This window comes from Triturus cristatus, chromosome 8, assembly GCF_964204655.1.
Source record: "Triturus cristatus chromosome 8, aTriCri1.1, whole genome shotgun sequence".
In the NCBI taxonomy this organism is placed as follows: domain Eukaryota; kingdom Metazoa; phylum Chordata; class Amphibia; order Caudata; family Salamandridae; genus Triturus; species Triturus cristatus.
In genome coordinates this window covers 363,889,434-363,905,488 of record NC_140591.1, presented here as the reverse complement: position 1 = coordinate 363,905,488, position 16,055 = coordinate 363,889,434, and the positions used below count along the sequence as shown (strand labels likewise).

Below are 16,055 nucleotides of genomic sequence, written 5' to 3'. Positions count from 1 at the left end.
ATAAAGACACATATGTCATCAGCAGAAGATTGCGGTCGCGTGAGTTATAGTTGCCAGCACTAACTATAACGGGGCAATTTCATTGGTTTTTTATCAGTAAAATTTCCGCTAACTATAACATGTGTGAAACCTATGGTTTTTTCAGTGAATTTGCAAGGTTTTTTAAATGCTAATTCCTAACTATAACGTGTGTGAAACCTATGGTTTTTTCAGTGAATTTGTACGGTTTTTTAAATGCTAAGTGACTTTACGCCATTCGTGGCGTGCGCGCCCACTTAACGCAGTTCGTTCCGTGCGCGCACGGTGCGCGAAGCGCACCGTGCGCGCACAGTGAGCACGCGGTGCGCTTCGCGCACCGCGCACCCACTTTACGCAGTTAGTGCCGTGCCCACGTTACGCTAGATGGGCCATGTACGCACGATGCGCTTCGCGCACCGTGCGCACATGGAGGACATATTATGCGCTTCCTTGTGATAGGTAATCTGTTGAAATTTTTTGGGAAATTTCTGTGCTCTGATAAGCCATGCACAAATGGTGGCCTTCGGCCACCATTTGCACAAGGGGTGGAGAAAGTGTGGATAGTGTTTTTTTTATTTTTATTTTTTTACCGTACGCTTACGGTAAGCGTACGGTAAGCGTACCCCGCGAAATTGCCGAAAAAAAAATAATGCCGTTTTTGCTCTTGGGGGATGTTTGGGGACTCCCTCAACATGACTATGTGAGAGGGAGTTGTCAAAACATCCCCATAACATGTTTTTGGCCATCATGTTTGATACATAACACTCAGTGCGGTAGACAAAATGGCGGACGCCGCTTCCTGGTTTCTGCCGATTCGAATGTTTACTAAGATCTAAGAGCCAATCAGAATCGCGCTCGCGCACGCCACCGTACGCTTACCGTAAGCGTACGGTAAGCGTACCGTAAGCGGGCTCAGATATATATATTGATTTAAAGGCTATTTTCTCAGAATCTACTGAACAGATTTACACCAAACCTACAAAAGGCACTTCCTTGACCTAGGGACTACCTCTCTGCCAAATTTCTAGTAATTCTGTTCAGCCGTTCGGGCTGTAGCTCGTTCTAAAGGTCCTATGGAAAAATGCATGGGAAAAACGCGTTTTGGGACCCCCCTTTTATCTCAGCCCCCGCTTGACGAATCCCCCCGAGACTTTCAGGGTAGGAGCGGAGCGTAGCGCCCCACCTATTTTGAGAAATTCGCGAGGATTCGTCGACCGGCGCCAAAGTTATTCAAAATAGAATGTTGAGGTTTTCCTATGGAAACGTGGTCCTAACTATAACTACCTACTGGCGACCGCCAGTAGGTAATATATATATATAATATATATATATATATAGATATAGATAGATATATATCCAAGTCCACCACCTCATTCACACTCAGAATGGGTCCGACACAGCACAGGTAAGTTCGCCAAGTGGGGTTTATTTAAAACATTACTTGAAGCGCATGTGGCTTTCTTCAGTGCCAGTTTCACTGCAAGGTGGTGTTTCTCTAGGGGCTTATTTAAAAACGAAATTGTCCACTGGAGTTTGTGGTCTAACCACTCCTCCAGCTTAAAGATGTAAAGTCCCTACCTGGGGCTGCACTATGCGCTCATCCCCGGGCTGCTCCATGCTGGTATTACGATTCTTTCGCGAACGCCTATTCAGTAATTCAGCGTTCGTACACCAGGTGATGTCCCAAAATGTATTGGCCAGCGGTCTCCATAACCGCCAGGGAAGCCCAATCAAGAGAATGTCACAGCTTACAAAACCACCAAATTTCTTTCTGCAGATAATACTGCTCCTCTCTCCCATTTGCATGAATGTCAGCGCTGTGGTTGTTAAACTGTTGGGGGGCGCAACATGTTGTATGTGATACTATCCTAAAGTGCAGCAGACACGTTGCTCCTGACCGAGAGGGCGTGTCGGTCACCAGTGCCTGCAAACTGGTTTAACATCTAAATTCACCACCTCATTCACTCTATGAATGGGTCCGACACAGCTCAGGTAAGTGTGCCAAGTGGGGTTTATATAAAACATTACTTGAAGCGCATGGTGAAATGTCCATGAAACGCAAAGGCAGACACGTTTCAGTCGTGTGGCTTTCTTCAGTGCCAGTTTCACTGGCACATTTATATATATATGTGTGTGTGTGTTGGACTTGACCCTTTCTGCAGGGTCTTCTTGCCTTCATCGTCTTGTTTTCTGAATCCGTTTTCGTTGGCTCAGACCAGCCCAGAGGGCATGGTCCAGTGTATTTAAAAAGTAGGACAGCTACTTTTAAGTTTACATGTCCTGGTAGTCAAAATCCCCTACATTTGTTTTTGCACTACTGCAAGGCCTACTTCTCCCATAGAATAACATTGGAGCTACCTTATTATAGTTAATAAGCTGTAACGTCCAATTGTAAGCATATGGACAGATCGAGTTTGGTGCCTAAAGAATTGCAATTAAAAGCCCTCTTTAATGGTGAAGTTGGATTTTTAATCACCATTCTGAAAATGTCCCTTATAGAAAATTGCCATTTTCTTGTCCTAACCATTTGGTGCCTGCAGCCTGATCCTGGGTCACATGACTAGGTGTAGCTGGCAGTTGGCCTTTGTGTATTGCTCCAAGACAGTGAGACAAAGGGAAGATAGGGGTTGGCAAGATGAGCACTTTGAGTCAACGGGGAGGAGCTGTCACCTACCACACATGCACATCACAAAGGATCTGCCCGAGTACTCTCACAAAGGGTTTGTCTCTAGTCAGTCTTTTTGTGACCCCAGACAAGCTAGTGCCAGGGTAACGAGGGAGGGGAAGCCTGACACCTCAGGGGGGTTGAAACTTCTAGAAGCTTCCTCTGCTTTGAAGTGGCCACCAGGTATAAATGTTGGATCCCCAGGTCCAACTCTTAGGTACACTTCTGGACCGATGGACTCTTCCAGGAAGATTGACTGCTGTGCTGCTCAAAGTACTGCCACTCTGCTGGACTGCTTCTCTGAAGGACTGCTGACCTCTTGCCTTGTTGCCCTCCTGACTGAGTGAGAATGACTGGACCTGCATCTCTAAACTTAGGACCCCACAGTGACTCCATGTGCTCGTTGGTTGGCCTCCTTATCAGAAGCCTTAGGGACATAACAGGCTTCCAACAACTTGAATCACACACTTGGGCCCTGATATCTGTGAGTCCTACCCTGCCAAGTGCTGCCACCCCAGTCCTGGAACCATGGAAGTGAGCCTGAAAGTGCTCTGACAGCCAATCTGTGGACCCAGTAGAACCAACACTTCTCATCTCCTGTGTGGAACAACCCCGAGCAGAACCAACGCTTTGCCTCTGCTGTGTGGACTTTCCCAGCACAAGGCCTTCGCACACCCTGGCAGCCCACATCCTCCTCAGAACTGCTGCTATGCAATGCACCCCCGACACAGGACTTTGACTCGCAGGCACCTTTTCAACAGCCTCCTCAACAATGATGCAGGACCTTGCACCCCTGAAGCTCATCGGAACCGATGCAGCATTATACATCTTCGACCAGGAACTTGCATTGGTTCGGTTGCGTGACGCATCCTCAACGTGTGACTCTGCAACTCTTTGCAACCAGGATTTAAGATACTCTTGTTCAGCGAGCCCATCGCTGTTGGTCACAACTTATGACTTTGTCCCGGTCAGGCAGGACCAGATATCCACAGTTGGCACTTTGTGCTTTTTGGTGCTATTTTCCCTTAGATGTATAAAATTGCATATCTCTGGTGCTAGTGATGGGACTTTTTCGTTTTGTTCTTGATTTATTAACATTTACTCTATTTTTCTAAATTGGTGTCAGAATTTTTCTTGTGTTGTGTTTTCCCTTTATTACTGTTTGAAGTGCTGCATACATACTTTACACAATGCCTCTACCTTAAGCAGACTGCTCTGTGCCAAGCACAGGGTAATTTGGAGGTTGCTTGTGCCTTCACCGTTACCTGGATTGTGGTTCCTGCTTGAGAAGGGCTTCACCTCCCTCAACCAGTAACCCAAATTCTTACAGTATGTATCTATGTAAAGCTATTTGTATACTGCAAACCTAGGCAGGTAGCAACAGAGTGCTGAAAATGCTCATAGTTTGGAATTGGAATGCATTTGACAAGGCATGGGTCAGTTTAAGGGGGAACAGTTGAGCAGCAAAAAGCTTCAGAAAATGAAAAACCAAGCCACCAGACTTTTTGAACCTACAGAAATCAAACCTAATCATCCTAATCTCGAAACAGTTGCACTACATCACATCGATGCAGAGCTTAACATTCAAAATTCCTTGCAAGGTATTCAAAGCATCCCCTCCAGAAATGACATCTAAATACATTCCAGGCTGCAATTTGGCATCGGGCAAAACAATCAATCTGAAATAACGGACAAGGGCAGAATAGCCAGAGTATTGCGACCTCAGCAATGGAATGCCTGCTGTGGAGATCCAATGCAACTACCCATCTAGCAACCTTCATAGAACCCTAGAATACAAGTCTAGGCAATGAAGTCAATAGTGGAGCCAAACCCTTGTATCAAAGTACAGTGCCAGCCACCAAGTACAACTGGGGATTGTGCTTAATGAGTGAGCTCTTGCTGACAATGATATTGCAGACCTTGATGAATACAATTTGCAATGAACTAGCCACTCCAAAGATCAGACTCAAATCTGTGTGGTTCATAGCCTGCCCACTACTAGACGGATCTGGCATTATTAAGCATCCCACTAGTAGCTACAGATGTTACACCTAACGTAACCTGAAAACTTCCTTCATAGAATTGGAATACCTGTAGAAAGGCCCCTACCTAGCTACCTCATCCATCATTAATCAATGGCTAAGGGGATCACAGTGTCATATCATCTAAGAGAAAATCAGTATAAACCATGTTAACTATATGGCTTGGCTGAATTTAAAGGTTCTGTTGAATTTGCTGAACTTGAAATGCTGATTGTGGATATTTTCCCATAATGGTCTGCCTTTGCATAATTTGAACTGGTTAATCTTTTTTAGTAGGTACATCTGTAAACTGGAGGTCTGATAATGCATTCCATCGAGTCATCAAAGATATATCAGCCAGATAGAGTGAGAAAAGTCCCAATACCCTAGGGTCCATTTGAAGTAGCTCACAACAAAATTAAAGGTCAGCTATGTTTCCTCTACCCATGCCCAGTTTGCACTCTCTTCTCTTCTTGGCTACTCAGCATGCACATCAACTATGGAAATATAAAACCTATTCTCTCTGGGGCAGATTCAAAACCCAAATTGGGCAGTCAAAAATAGTTTAAACGAATGCGCAATCAGTATTGCAGGTTCCACATCCAGTACACAGAATCAGGAAAAGAGGAATTTTAGGATGGTAAATGACCAATACGGTGATGGAAATTCTATTGATCTGGCACATTTTCCACTTCCATATGTTTAGGCGTAGGGGTGGGTCTCCATTTTCTTTCTTTTTTTACAGTTTTCTTTTGTTCTTTTTCTTTATTTCTCACTTCCAACACAATTAAAGAGGCTTATCCTCACGTCAACTCATAGGAAGATTATGAAGACGTAGCTTTCCATGTCCGATTTGCGTAGAATTATTGTGGAGACTGATTACAATTATATCTTCCTTTGTACTTTGAGTGAGTTCAAAAGCCCTTATGTGAGGCCCAGAAGTTCTAATCTGAGGTAGTTATCCTAAATTGCTTCGTCAATAAACAAACCTTTTACACCCATAAATTGTAAGTGGTAGATTCACGTGAACTGCAACTTCTTGTTAGGATAGGAATAAATCTAGGTATGACATACAGGTCAGTTTGAGCTGGCTAAGGCAGCTAGAGAAACTAGAACGTTCTCGTGAAGCATCCATAGGCACATGAAGATGTATGTATTGAAGAGACAGAGAGGATGTCTGCAAAGGAATATCAGCCACCAACTTTTTTTAAATATTACAAATGTAACTGATGTAACCAAAATCTAATATCGTATTCAACCTTTTCATGACAGACAAATATGCTTTCACTCAAGACTGAAACAGGAGAATATACACACATACATATAGAGAAAAACACAGTGAGAACTCTTTAGATGTTTACAGTATTATGAGTTTAGTTCACTTACAAACTTTACAAGTTTGCACTTAATTTACAATCTAACTTAATGTAATATAGGTCACTGCTGATCCTCATTTTGCCATCAGTTGCTAGTCAATCTTTTGTTAATAAAGCAAGGAATGGAACACATTATAACAAAACATTTAAAATAACAAAAAAAGTAAGACAACATTGACAAAAACAACCTGCGAGGTAGAGAGAAATGATTTAGAGGTCTTACCAAACGGTGGTTTCCACTTGGCTGTCGTTCAGCTGTCGATTGTCCAGTTGGGCAAACAAAGGAAAGAGAACTTGGATCCCTCCAATCGAGTGAATCGCGCTGTGTATTGAGTGAGTGACTATTGCCTTCACGTCCTAGTGCACATAAACAAAAGACACCATGCGGTCATGCAACCTTAACTTCCATTTGCCATTGAGACAAGCAAGAACAACAACAAAATAATAGCTGTGGCTCTCGTGAGGTTAGAAGATAAAGAAAGGAATAGGAGGCTAGCTGCAGGTAAGATAAACTGCTCCGGTGTATTTTACCTCCCCCTAAACGCAGATGTACCATAATAACAGAAACATATTTTTATCTTGATACAGAGCAAACATTCCAAGGGTTTGACACAGCAGAGTGGTACAAACTAGCACGGGTATTTCGAATATTCCTGCACGCAGGCTATAGTCTAGGCAGTTCCAAATAAATCATTTTATTTGTTTAATTCAGTTACCATGCATGGTTTGAGTTTTTTCCGAGATATATTCCGCTGAAATGAAATGTATATATAACCCTCTGCTGATGCCCTATGCACGGCCTTTAGTGGGAAAAATAGTGCTGCACGGTACTGAAAAAGGACACAAAATACAAATTAACTGCTAGTATACAAGTGCAAAATTTGATTCATATTGTAAAGTGCACCATAAACACAATTTTTTTTTTATTTACCACTGGCACAAATGACAGGCACCACCCTTAATTAGAACATATGTTTGTGCTGAAAAGAAAAGGAGCACCACAATTAGGACCAATGGACATCTGGTTTAAAAAAAATATATTGCACCTCTGAGTAAATGCAACAGGAGGCATCCATCCATGCCAGACTGTATCTAATGCTAACATAGGCAAGTTAAATAAAGAAAAGAGGATTTTCTGTTATGCGCCGAGAAGAATTACCCAACCTCTTTAGAGTAGAGGTCAGCAATGAAATACTCATGGATGTTTAGTTTATCCCACAATCTGCATATCATTATGGGGTTAACACCCCCATACAATGCGCTTTAGGCTATGAAGCATACAATCATGTTAATGACGAACTGCCAATGCCTATGAGGCTTGCCGCAAGATCTTCAACCAGGGAACCGCAGTCTACCTTGTATGCCACAGAGTAAAGAACAAGTAACTGTGAAGTAGGTGTGGGCTACATTTGGACTCCTTTTTCCTGATGTGATATCTGTAATTTTGAAGGAAATTATGGTTATTTCTTGAAGTATGCTTCAACTCTTGTCTGCTGCAAACTGTATGCAAAATATACCCTTGCATACTAGTTCACTCGTCGTACCGCAATGTATTTTGCATACAGTTTTGAAGGTTTTACAGTGAATGTACTTCACGCAGCATGAGCAGCAACGGTACAGATCCAGTTCCACTGTAGCCATCTATGAAAGTACTAAGCAGGCTAGAGAAGAGTCCAATTGCCATTCGTTTTTTTTGTTTCTTTTTTTAATCTAGACAGAACTTTCCAGGACCTTCTTCACTCTCCAGCTACAGGAAGGAAGTTTTACAGAGCCATGCAGGCTTTACTGGCGCAACCTGACCCCTATATTCCAATGGGGCTAGTAAGAGGATAGTGCCACTGTGAAATTTTCAATATTGCAAATTTTCTGACCATAGTCATGAGACTGAGTAAAAGAATAAATTGGAAGAGAGCAGTCAGATACATTTTAGAATGCTTTTTTAGAATGTTTGTATTTATATTCTCTTTTAAAGCAAAGAATGTATTTTTAGGGGACCATTCTTGATGTGTGTACACTTTTATGGTTTTTGTAAACGAACCGAATAAAGTATCTTTTTGACTTTGACTTTGATAGTGCCACTAACCCTCGAGAAGCTTCCCAGTCCCAGAGATTCAAGACAAAGCTGGCAGCAAACAAGCCTCTCTCAGGAAAGCTTCAGAGGATCAGCAGTGAAGTCTTTCTTATCCTTCTTCTGTTCTAGTCCATAGGTCTAATGAATAGGTCAAGCAGCACAATTCAAAGGGCAAGCAAAATCAGCAATCGGTGAAGACCTTTGAGTGACTCACACTAAAGTTTCAAGGTTTTCCACTCCACTTTTCTGGAGCAGCATTACAAAGTGCATGCTGTAGGAATAAGCTTTCAGGTCAATTCTATCCAATAGTCTTAATCACCACAGAAAGTTTCATGGATGATGGCCTATTTCCCAGTGCCCTGCTGTCCCCATCACAACCTCCACCCTGTGCCATCCATGTTACTTCTAACAAGGTTCAAAGAAAATCTCCAGCCCAAGCAACACAATCTGCACTAGGCCCCATCAGGCATTTGGCTCTGAAAGTCTGGGGATAATTGTCCAGCTCAAAAAGTATTGAATATTAGAAGGTATTTCAAGTGTGGCCCTGTATCTGTGGGGCTCATCTGATGTCCTTTCCTGGACCCAGTGAGTAGGCTTCTCCTTGAAATGTAGTTACTCTATCTCCCAGCCACGGTACGAATAGATTTGAACAAGCAGAGGCCAGCCAGAAAACTGGGCAGTGCCTTGTAAAATACTGCAGCTGAGTTTGATGGAGGCTATATTAAATAATTCAACATAGATGAAGAACTGTAGCTAAACATCCAACACATTAGGCACTTCATGTATCTGCCTTTTATAAATGATATTAAACTACATCCCTGGGCTCTCTCCCTCCCTTCAGTCAGCTCTCAGTTTCTTTCAAGCTAGGTTTGCCCTAAGGATCTACCACTACATGGGTACAATTCTGATAATTTGATCCATCTTTTCATTCACGTTGAGTTAGACGTTACAAAGATGATTTTGATAGCACGTTTTATATGTAAGTCCAAGTGGAAATAGCTTTCTTTCAAAACTCAACCTGTAACTACCACTTTGCAAGTCCTGTGCACACATGTGGAACGGATTTGTCATCGTCTGGTATACCAACTTTATGGTAGAACATATTATTTTAAAACAAGCACATGTGACTGACCCTCCTCAGACAGCTGTAGGCACTGCAGAGGTCAAAACACAGGATGTCGAGAGCAAGAAAATGCTGGAGGTTAGAACATGGCAAAAAGACTAACTGAAAAGCCTCCTGTACCTCAAAGTAGATCCTGGAGTAAATCAGGAACAACCTTTCATAGACAAGATGAAGCACTTTGAAGGTTTTAGTTGAATTATTTTTTCAATAGGATTGAATGGAGAAAAATGAAATGCTAAATCACATATCACTCAATGCAGAAAAACATTTCACTTCTTTGCTGGATATTTTCAAAGCAGTCAAGCGAATCTAAGATTATTAAAGAATAAACATGTTGCAGATATGTATATTCAAGAATGAAAATCATAGTAATGAGAAAGCTATATAATAACTCAAAAGATAATTTTAGGATATTTCCAAATAAATAAGCACAAACTTTGGGAGTACGATGTGCTTCCATTTGTTGCATCAATTGACAAGTATACACCGAGACCTGCAGGTTGTTGGGGCTACTTAATGTATGGAATATGCAATTAACATTATCTAAATATAAAATGTAACTTTTATGTTAATTACAACATTATTAACATAATATATTCAGCATATTATAATTATACAGTGCCATTGATGAGCATGCCGGCTTAATTAGGATGCACCAGCAAAGCCAAACGGTCTTCTATGTTTGTGTGAATGTAGGTGCGGGAAGGAAGGCTGAAGTGATGTCAGCGAAGAGTGACTTGAATATTTTGTATGATATGGTGAAAACCCCATACAGTAAAACATTAAATTGCAGTGAAATTTTCACAACTCAATTTCGACTGAGTAATCTATTATGTTTCTAGTTGTTTCATAAGCAATCTATCACATTAGAAGGGATATTATATATAGCCATTTGACTGGGTACATATAACTGAAAACACTGGAACAGAGTATGGATGACAAAAAGCAATTATTATACATACCTGAAGCATAAGTGCATGCGGGGAATGTACAAAAATGGAAGGATTTTCCTTTGGTGAGGATTCAAGGCATAGTTGAGCATCAGTGGCCTTTGCATTGTACGTGAAAGCGATGCTGCTAGCAAGTTTTCCATCGTAGAGGACTTGTTTGTGGTGTTCTGCCAAATGAATATCACTTTCAGACTTAAATTTGAACGTGCTCTGAAAAATAAATTCCACTGGTTAGTTTAGCAGTCTGAAAAGAATTTAGTACCATTAAACCATGCATATCAATCATTTATTTACTCTTCCTAAAAGATGTTTGATTCGAAGAAGGCCGGAATACAGTTCAAAATAGGATGCATAACACACAAAGCAATACATCAAAAGCGACCAAACATCCTGAAGGGTACGCAATTTCCAGAAGAAGGCACACCAGGTACTAGAATCTCCAAAATCCAATCCAGACCAGCATTAAAAAAAGAACTTGGAGCAGCAAATAGCTTTTTGAACTTTCTCCCAACTCAACTAAGACTACAGTCAGACCTGATCTGCTTCAGAAAGCCCCTGAAAAGTTTATTTTTCACGAAACACTTGAACTTCTATAAAAACAAAATTAAAAAACAACTAGTAATTGACAGAGGACAAGCATGACTTGCCATTTTCCCACTCCCACGAGTCACCCAACTAACACACTCACATCAACTACTTCTATCCCTCCTTTCTCTCAACCTTGTTTCTTTAGTTGTTATATTTTAACAATATATCCTCTGAAACAACTGTAAAAATCTAAAATGAACTAATAAAATGAATGCATAAATGTCCATTAATGAGTTTTACAGATATTTAGAAGTATCTTGGTAATGTGGATATGCTGTACGTTCCTAGACACCTTCCCTGCTTTGTTCTATTATAAACATATACCCCTGCCAGACTAGTTATGTTGAATGCAAATTGTTTATGAGTGTGAAAGTTTACATGTTGACATCTACCTGCTTTAGCACTTAGATTATCCATTCATCCATCAGTTTACATACGCAGGCACAGTAGTTCTTCATGCTGTTGGAGGAAAGGCCAAAGAGGCTACCTGACTCAGGTGGTCCTGATCCAAGCCAGAGTTTCAGTGCATTCACATAAGACATTCACAAACAAGTCTAAATGGAAAACGCTTACAAAGCCAGTGATATGTCTAAGAATCTAGCATACCCAGGGCCCTCTTGAGAATAGGTTACATGGTCCCTAGGTAGAGAAAGAAGCAAGAAAAGCACTGTGTAGTGCAAGCTTTGGTAACTCATGGACTTCAAAACATGCAAGCAAAACACTGCACTACATGTAGAGGAGGCTCTCTCTTGTGTTTTCACAATCTGATCAACCTAACAGTCCATACACGTCCTGCAAGCGTGAGAAGTAGAATAGATATATATAAGTAAATGCCTTGCTTAGTGAGGCCTGCCTTAGGAGGAAGCATCTACACATACATGGATCGATACTTAAAAACAGAAATAGCTGGGGAAAAAACAACATATCTTATGTCATGTGGCATTATCTCAAATTTCAACTTCTGAGAAAAACTTTCAGATACGTTTGTTTCATTATACTAAGTTGCTTGAGATGTTCTTGCAATCAGTGCTACATAGAGGAAAGATAGCATTCGGGCAGCAGGTAAGAACTTATCACTTTAAACCTCATAAGCAAACAAAAACCCCAGTTAGCCCTGTTGTATCTGAATATGTAGCAAAACAGAAATAACATGTGTGTAAGAACGCAAGTAATCTTCAAGTAGGCTTGTACATTTGAAAGAAATTATACACCTATTTGTATGTATGTATATGGTATTTCTAATGCACGAATCCAAAAGGCAGCCAAATGCTGTGTAGGGTCAAAGAGAAGCATGTCGTAAACTAATAAAAGGAGATGTAGCTGGTTTATGGAGCAATAATGCATGGTGATGTAATGCATTTTAAAGGTGTGCATCTTCAACACTTTCCAAAACTGGAGCAGTGTAGAGGCAGTCTAGATCAGAGGTCTTCAAACTTTTGGGTGCCGAGACCCCCATGTCAACATTTTCAGTCGTAAGGACTCCCTCCTGATAAACATTTCTAAACCTGTAGGCAGGGCTTCTGGAATTACGAGGCAGGTGAGGACCAAATTACACGACAGGCTTGACTAAATTGTGTGGGAAGAAAATTTAAATAATGTTATGTGATGCAGCGTTATTTTGGGATAGAATTGCTTCATTATTTTGAATTTTTGTGCACACAGTAACACTGAGGAAAGATTTCACCCCATCAGTACCAGTTTATAACCAAAATACAGCAATTAACATCAGAAAGATGTCTAGTCAACCTTTGTGATGGGCCTTCCACTCCGCAGGAATACGTACTGCCACATTAGAAGCTCACCTGGCCCTGGCCGGGAGCAGCAGGGGTCCCTTAAAAGCCTGGCGGTCTTGTGCAGAGTTGAGCAATTTACCCATGCCACTTTCCTCTCACCCCTCCCTTCCATCCCTCTCTCCTCTCCTCTCCCAATCCTGGATCCCTCTCTCACTTTGCAGGCAATTTTCTTTCACCCCTTCTTACAACTTCTAAACTCTCCCCATTCAACTTCTCACTTCACCCTTAATTACCTCTTGCCATTCTGCCTTTTCACTGCCCTCATCTCTAACAGTTTCTCGCATTTATCTCATGGCCTCTCTGGCCCTGTCACCTCCCGTGCCCATCTGCACTTCGCATTCATCTCAAGTCTCTCCGTTCAAATTGTTGTCTATTTGTATCTTACACCTCTCCAGTCCCCCATTCATCTTTCACATCTATCCTTTGTTTTTTCACACCTTCTTGAACCAATGTCCCTCTCCCCTGTTACCTCAGCACCAGTGCTTAATTTGAGCAGGTGGTTTCCGTTGCTCCGCACTGGCACCTAATTGTGCACACTGGCAATATGACCGTCTGCCACATGCCACTTGATGGCTCTGTCTGTGTAATTTAGAGATGAGCAGAACAGCTGTTTATTAATTCAATAAACATTAAAAACGATAAACTCCTGACATTCATGCCATTCTTATAGCTTTGGGGGCTTGAAATAGTCACACTTGTACAGTGTTATGGTTGGTAGTTGCATAGGTATTGTCATTGGCCGCACATGCAAGGCAATGGGTGGGTGGTTAAAGTTGCAGTGGCCTACTGGTGAGGTCCCTGGCACATGTTTAATTACAAATTAATCACTGCTCAGCACCCACCCCAGTACTCCCTCTCTTCCCCTATCGCTGCTGTCCCTCACCAATGTCGCATCTAATTACTTTTTAGGTCACAGATCATCTCTCAGCTATCTTCTCTCACAGTTTGACAGCAGCCCTCCTCTGTGCCCTCAACTTTCCCTCACACTCACTTCTTGCGTGTCCACACTTCCCTTCGGCACTTCACATTTCTCCTCATCCCTGACCTCTTCAATCAAATTCCCTCACTCCCTTGCTGTCCTTTCTCATCCTCTCATCTCTCCTCACCGAGCACACGGGTTGGACCCGTATGCTCCTCTTGGCCTGTGCCACTCTGCTTATTGTTCCCTAATTCAGGAAGGTACGAATTGTCTGTCTTGCTGTTTTGGTGCAGGCCACACAGTTATGGAACGTCCACCCTCCTTTGCTTCACTCCACCAAGAATCTATTATCCTTTAGGAGGATATAAAAACCTGGCTCTATGCTCTGTAAGTCACCCATTTGGCTGGTTCTCCTTCCCCTTCTGTATGTTTCTCATTTGCCTTCAGTCAGCAGATGGCTATTAGCCCCAGGACACCTTTTGATAATAGCAGCACACTACAAATGTAAATAATAATAGTAGTAGGCAGAAGCATGGGAGCGACTAGACCCAAACTTTGCGAGGGGGCCTACACTCCCAGGCAGGGCTGGCCATAGCACTGGCCACGCATGGCGCAACAGTCTTTTTTGGTGCCCCATCCCCGTTTCCTCCTTCTCCATAAATTCCCTCACTACCACTCACCAACAAAGCACCTCATCTCTCTGTAGCACCTTTCTGACAAACATTTTTTTTTTATAGTGCTACTCAGTTTACTCACAGTTCTGTGATCTGCATAGTACATGTTCTTTGTAGCAGGCACATTAACCCTCTGCACTCTGTGGATGAGAAGTGTGCCCATGTGAGTGCACGGTGAGTGATGCAACAGTGTGAGAGTAGGGAAAGAGGAGTGACTGCAGGGTGAGTGAGGTGACCATGAATTTGGGTGCGGATGTAAGTGCAGAGTGGGATGAATGAATGCATGGTTAATGATGGGTTTGTTTGAGTGAGTTGCAAATTGAGCAGTGAGGGGACAGGTGAATGAGGTGTCACATGAGTGCAGATGAGTGGTGTGACTGCAGGCTGAGGTACAAGGTGAACAACGCAAGTGCATTGCGATTGCAGAGTGATCACTGTGAGTGCATGGTGATCAGTGTGAGTGCATTGTGATCGCTGTGAGTGCAGGTTGAGCGTGAAAGTGAAGTGCGAGAATGAGAAGTGAGTTCTCTGAATGCAGGGTGCATTCCCAGACACTTGAAGTAACTCAGTATATTATTGACGGCAGCGTAGGGTTTAAGATATAAGTTAAACTATTGCTCTTATGACATTAATCAGGGATCGAGGGTGGATGAAATAAATAATATGCTGATCCTGCAACACACTTCCAGTCCTATGGTTAGGTTTGCCTGCTCATTATTTTGATGTCCCAGACGTTACAAAAATAAGCAGTCACCTAAAGCGGTATATTTCAGCACTCATCTGTGGTATTTGGAACAGCAAATATAAATAGAAAGCACTTTTAATTGTGTTCTAGGGCTGCCTCAATGATCCATGACTGATAATTAAAGGGAACAAAGACAGAAAAGTCACATTACGAATGAATGCATATGATTTTATTTACAATCCCATTTAGTGTCAAGAGGAGGCCTTTGCAGGCTCTTTAAACATCAAATGGCTGGTATTTTCCTTCTTGCAACCCTACTTTATATTTATTTTCATGAAATGCATTCTCACACTACTGCAGTAACTGTAAAATACAAATGTAAGGAAAAGGCAGAGTTGGGGCCCAGGGGGTACTGGAACTAGAAAAAAAAACTAAGCCTCAGTAACCACTTTACAAAATGTATGTAAATCTGCAAATGGTCCTTAATGACCTGTGAAAAACTCAGGAGATAAGACTGCAGACAGCCCAGCGGAGCCCACAGCAGCTCGAGCTGAGACACACTACGGGGGAGGAGGGGGGCTGAATCCCTTGTTGTGCCTGGGCAGAAGTGTGACCGCGAATGCGCGACCCCCTTTCCATCACTTCACGGTCCCCCTGGGGGTCGCGCCCCACACTTTGAAGACCCCTGGTCTAGATGGATATGGGGATATGTTCCAGATCCTGAGTGAAGAGGTGGAAATGTACAACTGCCTGTTTTTTCTTCTATACACATCATAGTCTGCAATCTGATGGTGTTACTGCAGCCAGAGTGCCAAGAACCAGCATAGATAATGAGCTTGTTTACTAGATAAGCAGGTGAGCTTGTTGTGATGGCTTTATAAATGGCACAGCGGGTGTGAAGATGGAGGGGGCCAGCAAGGAGAGGAAATAAAATTGCTTCCGGATGAGAAAATAGGATCAAATTTATAAAAGCCCTGGGTGAAGCATTCCACAGAATACAGGATTCCCTTTAGGGATGCCAGTGTGGGGTCTGACAGTGAATGGAGTAGCAAGTTACCACCATTCAGATGTGAGAGTACAAGTGCTTTAAAGTTCTGAAGATGCTTTCTGCAAGAAATGGTTCCACTTTCTTTAGAAGAGAGAGCTGGTACCAGGCAGTCTTTGTTTTTTTT

General features: G+C 42.2%; 1 protein-coding gene across 6 annotated transcripts in view; it reads right to left on the bottom strand.

Annotated features, from left to right (window-relative positions):
• NBEA (neurobeachin) overlaps positions 1-16,055 on the bottom strand; it is a 1,788,010-nt gene that overhangs the window by 1,287,835 nt on the left and 484,120 nt on the right. For all 6 annotated transcript variants that reach the window (XM_085621699.1, XM_085621702.1, XM_085621701.1 and 3 more), the window contains exons 9-10: positions 10,237-10,434; positions 6,304-6,437 (exon numbers count right to left, since the gene is read on the bottom strand). In XM_085621699.1, coding sequence (XP_085477825.1) covers positions 6,304-6,437; positions 10,237-10,434 — 332 coding nt within the window. The remainder of the gene's footprint in view (positions 1-6,303; positions 6,438-10,236; positions 10,435-16,055) is intronic.